Raw genomic sequence first — 12,262 nt, 5'->3', positions numbered from 1 at the left:
GTGTAGCCCTGGCTGTCCTGGAACTCACTCTGTAGACCAGGCTGGCCTTGAACTCAGAAATCCGCATGTGTCTACTTCCCAAGTGCTGAGATTAAAGATGTGTGCCACCACTGCCCGGTTTAGACTTCCTCATTTTTTTATATTTTTGTTTTGCAGGTTTTGGTTTGGTTTGGTTGGGTTGGTTTTGGTTGTTTGGTCAGAGTGTTTGTTTGTTTTTAGACACATGATATCACCATATAACTCTGGCTGGCCTTAAATTCCCTATGTAGACCACACTGGCCTTGAACTCAGAGATCCTCCTGCCTCTGTCTCCCTCATGCTTGGACTAGAGGCCACTATGCCCAGCCTCAGTTTTTACTTCTTTAAAAGATATTTGAGCATTTGAATATCAGCTTCAGAGACAGCTCAGCAATTAAGAGCACTTACTACTCTTGCTCAAGACCAGGGTTTGGTTCCCCTGTAATTCCAGCTCCAGGGCTTCAAGTCCCCACAAGGACCTGCACATACCTATACATATACACACAAAATTAAAAATAAAATCATCCCCCCCAAAAAATTGAGGGGCTGAAGAGATGAGCCAGCAGTTAAGAGTACTGCCTAATGCTCTTCCAAAGGATCAGGGTTTGATTCCCAGCACCAACATGATACATCCCAGTATCTGTAACTCCAACTGCAAGGGCTCTAGTGTCCTCTTCTGCCTTCTGCAGGCACTGCACACATGACACACAGACAATCTTGCAAGCAAAACTCCCATACGCATAAAATGAAAGTAAATCTTTTATTTAAAAACTGAGTGATAAGGCAAAATTTGTAACAAATATGAAAGTAAGTTCTGTGACAAAGAAGATAGCACAGAAAACAGGAAGAAGAAAACAAAAGAATCTGTTCTCAAAGCTTCTACCTATGAATGAAATGTACATTATTTGAGGGTAGACTGTAGTGAGGTCAAGGTACATATGATAAATCTTGGAGGGGGGAAAAAGCCTACTGAGCATATAGTGAAGATAAAACAAATACAAAGCCAGCAACAGATGTCTTTAATCCCAGCACTCGGAGGCGGAGGCAAATGAATCTCTGTGAGTTTAAGGCCAGCCTGACCTACACAGGTTCTAAATAAGCCAGGACTACATAGTAAGAACCTCTCTCAAAATAAGCAAACACCAAAAACTATTAAATTAATATAAAGTAAATGGGGTTGAAAAAAAAAAGGAAGGAAGGAAGAAAAGGAAACAGGATAAAGAAAAAGCAAGTCCCAACAGAGTTGATTAAATGGAGCTCTGCTAGCAGCATTACTAAAATGCTAGCTATTAAAAGACGAGGGCTGACAGGCTGAATCCAGACACAAAGGAGACAAACACAGAGTATTTGCTATCATGAGAGACTTAAAGAGAAAATATTACAAAATCTAGAGGTCATTTCTAATTAGAAAAACCAATTCATTGTGAAGACTGAACAATTCAGTTATTGATACAAATGCCAGAACCCAAAGCAAAGCGAAAACTGAAAGCAGAAACAGGACCAAGTAAATAAAAAATCATTAAGGACTCCAACAGCAGGATCACCCACCTTATCCCAACAATGTAACAGACTCACTCAAACAAACATGGAAGACTCAAAAGGACAAACCATGAGCTGCCTCACTGGGCTCAAGAGAAAAAAGAGTATAAAGTAAGACCACAACGAAGACTACTTGCTTACTACAATCTAGGCTACAAAGTAACAGGGATCCTCATACACTGTTGGTGAGGATGCATAAGGACTCCACTTTTACAGGATAGTATGACATTCTATTACAAGATACACATTTACTACACAGCCCTGAAATCCCATTCTTAAGATAGTCACCTAAGAAAAACTAAATCACATCCACCCAAAGATGGTACATGCAGATTTAAAGCAGTATTATTCAAAATAGCCAAATTAGAATCTCATAAAAACATCTCCTCTATATGAATCTGTGTACTGAACAAAGCTCCAAGGAGATCTGTCAGGTCTAGAGAGTGAAAAAACAATGACGTGTATCTACACTAATGAAAGGACTAGAAAATAGCAAAATAAACAGCTGTGGTGCTGTAGAGAATATATTATAAAGCAACTAACAAAAACAAATGATACAGGGACAAATGAAACAGAACTGAAGGTCTAAAATCCAAAGCTTTTATATAAGCTATCTAAGTACTAAATACAGGATATAAACACTGAATACAGAAGTCAATGATATTTCAGGACTGAAGAGCTGGCTCAGTGGTTAAGAGTGTTTGCTGCCCTTCCAGAGGACCTAACTTTGGTTCCCAGAACCCATGCTGGACAACTAACAACTGCCTGCATCTCCAAGAATTCTGACACATGGACGTATACATAAAAAATAGAAATTATTGCCGGGCGGTGGTGATGCGTGCCTTTAATCCCAGCACTTGGGAGGCAGAGGCAGGCGGATTTCTGAGTTCGAGGCCAGCCTGGTCTACCGAGTGAGTTCCAGGACAACCAGAGCTATACAGAGAAACCCTGTCTCGAAAATACCAAAAAAAAAAAAAAATAGAAATTACATTTAAAAATTGTATTTCACCAGGTAGTGGTGGCACATGCCTTTAATCCCAGCACTTGGGAGGCAGAGGCAGGCAGATTTGAGGCCAGCCTGGTCTACAGAGTGAGTTCCAGGACAGAAAGAGCTATACAGAGAAACCCTGTCTCAAAAAACCAAAAAAAAAAAAAAAAAAAAAAATTGTATTTCAAACAGGGAGAAGGATTACTAGATCACTCAATTAATAAATAAGCCTTACATAATCAATTAAGAATTAGATTGTGAGCTTACTATCAAAAATCAAACACAAAGGAGGAGACTGAATTGGTGGCAGAAACCTATAATCCTAACACTAGGTTGAGGCAGGTAAAATTGTAAATTCAACACCAATCTAGATTATATAGTGAAACCCTGTCTAAGAAACAAAGAAAAGGAAGGGACTGATAATACCCAAACTCAGATATATTAAACCTCAATGGCTAACACTCCACACATAAACCTGAAAGGCAAAAGTGGAGGCATAAAATGTGTCACACACAGGAAAGGATCAGTACCAGCAAGCATCATCTCTTTCAAAAGGGGACCTATTTCTATTTCCCAGAAGATAATGAGCAATAGCCGTTACTAAGCACTGGATGGAACACAGTAAGCACCACACTCTGCCCGACAGCAGAGAGGCTCTGGCAGCAAGGACAGGTCAAAGCTGTCACCTGAAGAGTTCAAACAGCACTTGCCACTTCTTGGACAGTACCATCTATTACATGGGGACAACCAGGAATCCAAAACAATCAGACGAGGCCCAGGGCACCTACTGTTCTGCCACCCTCTACAGAGCCAGCCCTTCAGCCTGGCATCATCCACTTGCCTGCAACTGGTCCCTCTGAAGACCCATCTTCATGTAGGCTAAGGGGAGAAGGAGATGTATAAATTCTGCCAGCAATCTCACCAATTGTGTGGCCTGGAACAACTTACTTAATCTTTCAGACTTGTACTTCAATTTCCCTATTTGTATTATGTAGCTTATGATAACAGACCTTCACAGGGACTGTGAGGTTACTACAATAATTAAATCAGTTGGATCCTCCCAAAAAAGAAAAAAGGAAAAAAAGTTCAGAACAAAACTAAAAAAATTACCAAGAGTACTTGAAGCTAGCCTGGGTACCTAGCAAGACCCTACCTCAAAAAAGAAAAAAACAAGCTAGGAGTTGTAGTTCACACCTGTAATCCCAGCACTCAGGAAGCTGAGGCTGGAGAACGTCCATGGGTTCATGGCCAGCCAGGGCTACATTACAAGACTCTGTCTCAAAACAGAAAAAGAGAGAAGCCAAACAAAAACATAATTAATATGAAATAGGTTCAAGTATAACAAAAGCAATGAAAATCAAACAAAAGTCGCTCTCTGCTGCTAAAATTCCTTCCTAGGGGTAAATGTAAGGACCTTAGGGTTAGCTAAGAAGATTAAAAATAGATTAATACTACTCGCTTGTTGTGCCTTAAAGCTGGGAAATAAATAAAATAGTTCTGTCTCAATTTGGGAGCTAGCTGGGTTAAGAGAAAAATGTCAACACACTTATAAAAATGACACTTACATAGATGGGATTCTCCCTCCCCTAACCTTGTCTGACATACACACACACACACATATTTATATATATAAATATGTGTGTGTGTGTGTGTGTGTATGTGTATGTGTGTATGTGTGTGTATGTGTATATATATAGAGAGAGAGAGACCAGGGGTGGGCGGGTCCTCAATCTTCCTAATGCTGTGACTCTTAATACAATTCCTCATGTTGTAGTGACCCCCACACACACAAAATTATTTTGTGGCTACTTCATTACTCTAATTTCATACTGTTATAAATCATAATATAAATATCTGATATACAGGATATCTGATGTTTATATATCACAGGTTGAAACCTAGAGTCTAAGCCCTTCCCAAGGCCATCCGAATTTAGGGCAGAGTTGCACACGACAGGTGGTAGAGAGCTGTGGGTACTCAGGTGAGGGTCTTATGATCCTTCTTGCCTCCATATGATGGGATGTAAATAGTGAACAAGCCCACTGGAATAATCAGTGTGCACAGTTGAATTCCACAGATGGTGGCTGTTTGGCTTAGAGAATAGTCCTGTTTAACACTCTTATACTAATGTCCTGAAATCAAGCCTTAGTGTCCCTCTACAAAATAGAGATGACAGATTACCTCATCAACTGTTCTGTAGGTAAAATGGGACCTTTGTAACGCGCATAAACCTGCATAACAATTACCAGGAAGACAACAGTTGTTCACACATAACAGACTAAAGCACTCATAAGAAAAGATGTGTTCTTTCAATAGCAACAAGCAGAAAGTAGCTTAACACACCTGCACACAATCGAGATTGACATCTGAACTTGAAGCTATTCACTCTCACAGGTCCATAAAACCATCCAGTAGACAAAAAAAGATAAAGCTCTAGGGACACAGATAGCACACACAGGTGCCAGCAATACACTCAGGCCTTCCAGATCATCTGATATTGAACCACCAAAATCTATGCTTACCAAGATGTGGATCCAGGAGGTGGGGCTGCTCCTGGTATTTGTCCATAATTACTAAAAAGAAAATAACATGAAAATCAAACCAGGTGAGCCTTAGAAACTTTTGCCTCTCAGTAACTCTAATGGGACAGCTAGCATCTTCCTAGTCCTTGTAACGCCCAGGGTCACACCTGGCTTCTTGCTGACAGATGCTACACTGCTGCCCAACATCTGCCAGGTTCCTGAGGACCAGTGTAACCACACCTCCTACTCTTCTCTTAGTCTGCACACCTTTCCCTCCCATCCTCTTCTCACACATCTGCTGATGCTCCAAATGGTTTTCTTCACGATCCCTTTCTTCTCTCTCTACAACTCCACCTCCCCCTCCTTGTTAGACCCTCTTCACTTACTGAGCCCTCCCCTGCTAAGCTCGATGCCCTCCCATTCCAACAATCTTCAATCCAATAACTGTACAACCTCCCCAACCCTGGCCACCTGCTTTCTAACCTCTACCAGCAAATTAAGCTGTTTCTACCCAATCCAATGGTTTCTCTGCCTCTGCAATTCTCACCTGCCACTTCAGATCCCCTCCACAAAGCCCCACCACTCTGCCTTTCCCAAAAACTAGAGTCCCATCCAAATTAAAAAAAAAGAAAAAAAAAAGTTGCTGTGATAAAACTGGCCAAAACCAACTTGAGGAAGAAAGGGTTTATTTTGCTTTCACAACCCATCATTGAGGAAAGTGTAGGAATGAATTAAAGCAAATAGAGACAGAAACTACAGAGGAGGCTGGCTTGCTTGCTTGCTTGCTTGCTCCTAGGTTAAAGTTCAGCTATATTATACAGCTCAGATCCAGAGGCCAGGGATGGTAAATTCCACGGTGGGCTGGGTGATCCTTCATCAATTAGTAATTTTTAAAATGCTGCAAAGACATGCCCACAAGCCAATCTGGTGGTGGCAATTACTCACTTGAGATTTCTTCCGAGGTATGTATGTCTAGGTTTGTGTAAGGTTGACAAAAACTATAACAGTATCCATTACAAACGACTGTAAAGGCCTACCTAAACTTGGGGGGGTTAGAACCACCAAAGGAACCTAATGGCACTGTCCACTCTCCTGCCCTGCCTGGAACGGAGGTCCTAAATAAACCTGGCGCTCTGAGTTTGCAAAGCCTTGACCTCATATAGGAGGCCCATAGGAGCACAACCCCCATGCCAGACCGCTCCTCTTTGCTTGCCACGAGCGCTCGAAGGTGGCATGTTCGTCCAACAATTCTGCTCGTTCCCTCCCTATCTACAGAGAGGTCCCAAGTATGCTTTGCTCAGTTCCTGGACACGGCAGGGCAGGCAAGAGGTATGGCTCCCCAGACCCCTTCCTTCCAGATACAAGGACCTCAAGAGAGAGACTCGGGGCCCCGCCCGCACCGCGGAACCGCTCCTCCGCCACCTCCCGGGACGCGCGCTCGCTGTGCACCGCCGGCAAGCCGCGGAGCAGCGCAAGGGTCTCCGCACTCTCGCCGAAGGCTTCCAGGGTGGAGGCGCTGACAATCGCATCATCCTCAACCTCCTCCTCGGCGGCGCTAGCAGCCGGCTCATTGCTCAGTACCATCCTGCCAGCAGCTTCTGTAAGAACCCTACCGGCAACCGGGAAGAAAGGAGATACCGCACGAGAGCAGCCAGCCCCGCCCTGAGACCTTCGACCCCAACTACGGGGCGCGCAAGCCAACAAAACAGCTCGCGCGAAATCGGCTCAGCCTGCAACTAAGGCTTGCGTGAGTGAAGGGCAGCACCAGGAAAACTAAGCCTCCAATGTCTACAGCCTCAACAGGGAGTGGGTGGAGCCCAAAAGAGGTGGGGCCAAGGAAGGCGTGGCCGGAGGAGTGAGCCAGTCCGATCCTTACAAGGAGTTGGGCAGAAGATGGATTCGCGTGCTAGAAGCCTTCTGGAGTTTGAGTATGTGGACAATGAGGTTAAGGAAAGAACTGGGTTTGAAATTGGGGGTGGGAACCTGGAAGGTTTTGAGCTGTGTAGACAGCGCAGGAAAGCTGAACTAGTAGAAAGAGCCAGAATGGAGGGGTGGTGTATGAACGCAGGGGAGGAGTGGGTTTGAGTGTGGGGTCAAGAATGGGGCAACCATGTCTGAGCGGCTGCAGGAGTTGGGGGTAGCGGGGATAGGTGCTCTAAGCGTGTAGGAAGCAATGAGGTATTGCTTTAGGATGAAGGCTTTTGCCATGACCTCTCAAACATCAGCACCATCATGGCCAAAGCAATCCTGACAGAAGGCATGAGCTGCACACTGCTGGCCCTGTGTTCACCAACAGAACAGACCTCACTGGAAAGTGGAGGACTGGAGTGGTTAGATAGTTTAGTGTGCAAAGTCTCCTTCACTAAGCCTCAGGAGTTGAATGTGTAACAGTAGGCCCCCCAAACCTTAATACATCTGACTCCACGATGAAAGTCTCATTCAGGCTGTAAAACTCAGCATGTAGACAGCACCAGCCAGCAAAATTGAAAACAAAGACTTGGTCCTTTAAAGTCCATCGTTCTGGAAAAGTCTCTGAATGTGCTAACTTTTTGCTTTTTGGCTTCTCTAGTTCTGCTTCTGGCTAACCGCTGTTGATAACTGAAGCATGTCAACCCAGAACATACTTTTTTGTGGTTAAAAGTTCACCCTGAGAAGGTTCAATGTTATGCTGGGATCCAGAATACCCAGTGTAGTCACTGGCCTGCTAATAAAGACTTTTTTTTTTTTTTCAAGACAGGGTTTCTCTATGTAGCCCTGGCTGTCCTAGAACTCACTCTGTAGAGCAGGCTGGCCTCGAACTCAGAAGTCTGCCTGCCTCTGCCTCCCAAGTGCTGGGTTAAAGGCATGTGCCACCACTGCCCAGCCTAATAAAGACTTTCTATTGGCTTAAATTGATATCTGAGCAGTCTTCTCAGATATGTTGTGGGGTAACAAGTTTGGTCCTCACATAGTGGAAAAAGAGAACCACAAGTTATACTCTGACCTATACACACATATTTGAGCACATGAATACCCAAAATAGTGTCTAAAAAAAAATAGAAAAAAAAGTGAGGTGCTGGAGAGAGTCTGGTAGTGATTTCAACTGAATGACCAGAGCCACAAGAGCATGGTGGCTTCCTTCCCTATTCAACTGTGGTACCTGGGGCTTCAGCTGCTGAGGTGAGAGCTTGCCAGCAACAGTGATGCTGAGGTATCAGTCTGAGCTCCATACGGAGCTCCCTAGAACCTGCTGCACTGCCATAACCTCAGGCTCTGGATGAATGAATGTGTTGGAGGCCAACTCAAAATTAGCCCTGTTAGGGATCCAGTTTGACTTTTTATTAGGCCCAACCCTCTGCTACCTGAGCAACTTCCTCATCATCCCCAGGGATGGGCTCCTGTACTCCCGCCCAAAGTGGTTCCAGTGGTTTAGGTAGTTAAAGAGCTGGTAGAGCAGCAGGCGCTTGTCAAACCCTGGAGCCTTTGGAATCTTCTGATGGTAGGCAGTGAAGAAGGATCTGGGAAACCCCCCAAACATTGATGCAATTGCCAGTTCAAACTCAGAATGGCCATAGAAGGAGGCTGGATCATAAATAATGGGTCCCTGGTCATCCTCAGCCACATTTCCAGACCAGAGGTCTCCATGGAGCAGGGCAGGGACAATCTCTATACCAGAAAACAGATCCGGGATCTTCACCTAGAAGAGAAATTATTGCAAATATGGGACTCAGAAACCCATGGGGTCGCTCTCTTACGCTTGCTTCTCTACCTTGCCTCTTGCCCCTTTGTTTCCCCCTCTCTCTTCATTCCCTTCCCCCTTCCTTCCACATGGTCATGGCCGGCCTCTACTTCTCTACTCTCTCCTTCTCTCTGTCTTTCTCTGCCTCTGCTACCTTCTTAACTCCCCTCCCCATGCCCTAAATAAACTCTATTCTATACTACAAAAAAAAAAAAAAGAAGAAAGAAAGAAACCCATGGGGTCATTATCCAATGCTTGGAAATAAAGCAGAGAGCCATGGATGCATCCAGAGTCCAACAGAATAATCTAACAGACCCAGTGAAGAAGATTGCCTATTTCCTGACTGTAACTTTGTCTACCAAATGAGTCCAAAAGCTTTACAGAAAACTTTAGAGTTGTTTGGTTTTATGCTGTAGAATGTGAGCTAGTTTGGTACCTAACCCTCTAAACTGTTTTTATGTTATTGCACATATGTACCTGCACCTCTTCTATTAAATAACATTTCTTCAATGCATGTTCACCTCTCCACCACCAAGGGACCACAGCCCACAGGTTGAAAACCGCTACTCTAGACTGATTGATGAATTGTGTTTCTCATATTTTGGAGTTCTATTTTGAAACAAGTGGTGCAAGAAGACATACCTTCTTCATGAAAGGTGACACACTGGGGTCTTTGGTAGAGGGACAAAAATGAGGGTAAGAATGGACAAGTGAAATGATTGAAGTCCATGAGCCAGCATCTGTCCCATCCCTCCCCCGACCTAAAGGATAAGAAGGTGGTGGCTGATATCCCTACAACTTGACCAGCCCACTCTAACATCAGTTTTTCCTATTCTGACTCAGTCCTAAGCGGCCCACACATGCATGTTGTAGGCTCCTAAGAAACAGCCTCTTCCCAGAAAAATAAGCATTGTGCTCACCTGTAGCCTTGACCACAATTCTTGTGTCTCTCGGTCAGCATAGTCCTTTTCAATGAGATCCAACTGAGCTTGGAGCCGATGTCGAGTGAAAAAGGTTGGCCAGTCATCCTGCCATTCATTCACCTGAGCAACAAGAGGAGAGGCCATGTGACTCATGGCCCCAGGACAGCTTTAGTGACCACTAAAAACAGAGCAAACAGTAGTGACCCAACTGAAAATACAAGTGGAATCATGAAGCAGTTTACCCAAAAGAAGAGACACCGTGACCAAAGCATTTAATAGAGGACTTGCTTACACAGTTTCAGAACTTTTGTCTGTTATCTTTGCAGTGGGGAACATAGTGGAATGCACAGTGCTGGAGAGGAAGCTGAGAGCTACATCCTGATCCACAGGCCAAAAGAGAGAGATTGGACCTGGCGTAGGCTTTTGAAACTTCAAAGCCCACTTGCAGTGACACACTTCCTCCAATTGGCTCTGAATCCTTCTAATCTTTTCAAACAATTTCACTCCATAAGCACAGTGACTAAGCATTCAAATATCGAGCCTATGGTAGCCATCTTTATTCAAACCACTACAAGGGATAAAGGGGGCTAGAAAAAAACAAATACTGAGGTGGCAGAACCAAACATAAACACAATAAATAAGTGCAAAGGGTCAAAAACAAATGCTGTAGTTAAATGGCAGAGATTGGACTAGAACTACCTCAGGGGTAGTGTGCTTGCCTAGACTGTATGAGTCCTAAGTTCAACACACACACACACACACACACACACACACACACACACACACACATAGACAGTAAGTGACAGAGATAAACAGATTGGAACAACAAAGCAAGACCCAGCTATAGACTGGAGATGTGGTTCACCAATTAAGAGCACCTGCTGCTCTTGAAGATCTGGTGTAGGTAACCAGCTCAAACACAGTGGCTCACAATCATTGGTAACTTCAGTTTCTTGGGGGGGGGTAGGATGCGGGGGGGGGGGGGGGGGGGGAGTCCAATGCCCTCTTTTGGCCTTTGTGAGCACTGCATGCACATCATGCGCATGCATATATACATACACATAAACGCTCATACACATAAAAATCTTAAATCTTTTTAAAAAGTAAGTTATGTTCATATAAATCAGGTTATACACAAAAACAGAAATACACTAAAAGAATAGAGAATGTATACATTTGCTCATAACAGTCAACAAATACAAAAAGAAAAATGAGCAGAAATTCATGCCAGACAACACTTATGGCAGAGCAAAGACTACCATCACGTACAAAGGAAATTGTTTCATACTGAAAATATGGTCAAGTAATAAATGGGATCTGCTAGTCCTGGCAGGAGGGGATGGGGTGCTGTGATTGTTGTTTAGGGTTTGCCTCGTATCCCAGAATGGCTTTGAACTCCTGCCTCTGACTCAAAATGCAAGGATTACAAGAATGTGCCATCACCCTCTGTGATACTCCTAAATTCTTTTCTTTTCTTTTCTTTTCTTTTTTTTTTTTTTCTTTTTTTTTTTGGTTTTTCGAGACAGGGTTTCTCTGTGTAGCCCTGGCTGTCCTGGAACTCACTCTGTAGACCAGGCTGGCGTCGAACTCAGAAATCTGCCTGCCTCTGCCTCCCAAGTGCTAGGATTAAAGGCGTGCGCCACCACTGCCCAGCTTCCTAAATTCTTATAACTCTGCAACAGAGCTTTAAATAGACTGCTGGAACTGTACGGAGAAACAGATGAAGCCTCACTTACAGACTGATAAGGTCTTAACTAAGTCTTCATCCTAAAATTTGTGTGTTGAAGGTGACTGTTTTCAGAAATAAGGCTTTCAGCACTTGGGAGGGTAAGGCAGGGATGGAGGATTTGAATTAAAGATTAGTCTGGACATAATGCTTTAGGAAGAAATTAGGATTAAATGGCATAAATGTGAGATCATAATATGGCAGGACTAGAAGCCCTATAAGAAGAGGAATACACCCAGGTGTGGTGACAGTACCTTTAATCCTAGAACTCAAGAGGCAGAGGCAGGCAGACCTCTGCAATGAGAATTTTGGTTTCTTCTAAAACCCAGTTATGTGAATGTTTCTGTTTTAATCCCAGGTGTGGATTTGGGCCACTTCAGTTTGTCCACAGTCGTTAAGTATGATTGTCTCCTGCTCTAGGAGGGGCATGATCTTTGCCAGCTGCAGATAGTTTAATTCTAGGGGACTCGAGGGTGGATATAAATACCAGAGCACAAAAGAGGCAGAGGCACTCTGAAAAAAGAGGAGAAGGAAGAAGAGGAGAGGAAGAAGAAATGGAGGAGATGGGGGAGGAGGAAGAGGAGGAGATGGGAGATGACAGGGAAGTACAAAGCTGCTCTGAAAGCTAGTACTTAGGTCTAAGCAAGGTCATCTGAGATGGACTGGTGGCATCTGACTGGTGGAGATGGATTACATTGGTACCATAAATGGCGGAACTCTGCAATGGAAAGGCCAGCTTGCACATCCATTTAAAGGACATGGGATGAAAGCCAGGGTTGTCAGCTGTTAAACAGATGTCAATAAAAGATTTAGTCTTCCTATTAAACA

At 43.9% G+C, this 12,262-nt stretch overlaps 2 protein-coding genes across 2 annotated transcripts in view; both read right to left on the bottom strand.

Moving 5' to 3' along the window:
* The window catches only part of Tbcd (tubulin folding cofactor D), a 170,902-nt gene extending 164,162 nt beyond the window's left edge, over positions 1 to 6,740 (bottom strand). Inside the window, exons 1-2 of the mRNA XM_031352599.1 lie at positions 6,468 to 6,740; positions 5,068 to 5,118 (exon numbers count right to left, since the gene is read on the bottom strand). Of these exons, the coding sequence (XP_031208459.1) occupies positions 5,068 to 5,118; positions 6,468 to 6,651 (235 nt within the window). The 5' untranslated portion in view covers positions 6,652 to 6,740. The remainder of the gene's footprint in view (positions 1 to 5,067; positions 5,119 to 6,467) is intronic.
* A 1,623-nt stretch (positions 6,741 to 8,363) lies between these two features.
* The window catches only part of Fn3k (fructosamine 3 kinase), a 15,656-nt gene continuing 11,757 nt past the window's right edge, over positions 8,364 to 12,262 (bottom strand). The window contains exons 5-6 of the mRNA XM_031354100.1: positions 9,706 to 9,828; positions 8,364 to 8,743 (exon numbers count right to left, since the gene is read on the bottom strand). Of these exons, the coding sequence (XP_031209960.1) occupies positions 8,405 to 8,743; positions 9,706 to 9,828 (462 nt within the window). The 3' untranslated portion in view covers positions 8,364 to 8,404. The remainder of the gene's footprint in view (positions 8,744 to 9,705; positions 9,829 to 12,262) is intronic.

Source organism: Mastomys coucha, unplaced genomic scaffold, assembly GCF_008632895.1.
Source record: "Mastomys coucha isolate ucsf_1 unplaced genomic scaffold, UCSF_Mcou_1 pScaffold5, whole genome shotgun sequence".
Taxonomy (NCBI): domain Eukaryota; kingdom Metazoa; phylum Chordata; class Mammalia; order Rodentia; family Muridae; genus Mastomys; species Mastomys coucha.
This window is presented reverse-complemented; position numbering and strand designations above follow the sequence as displayed.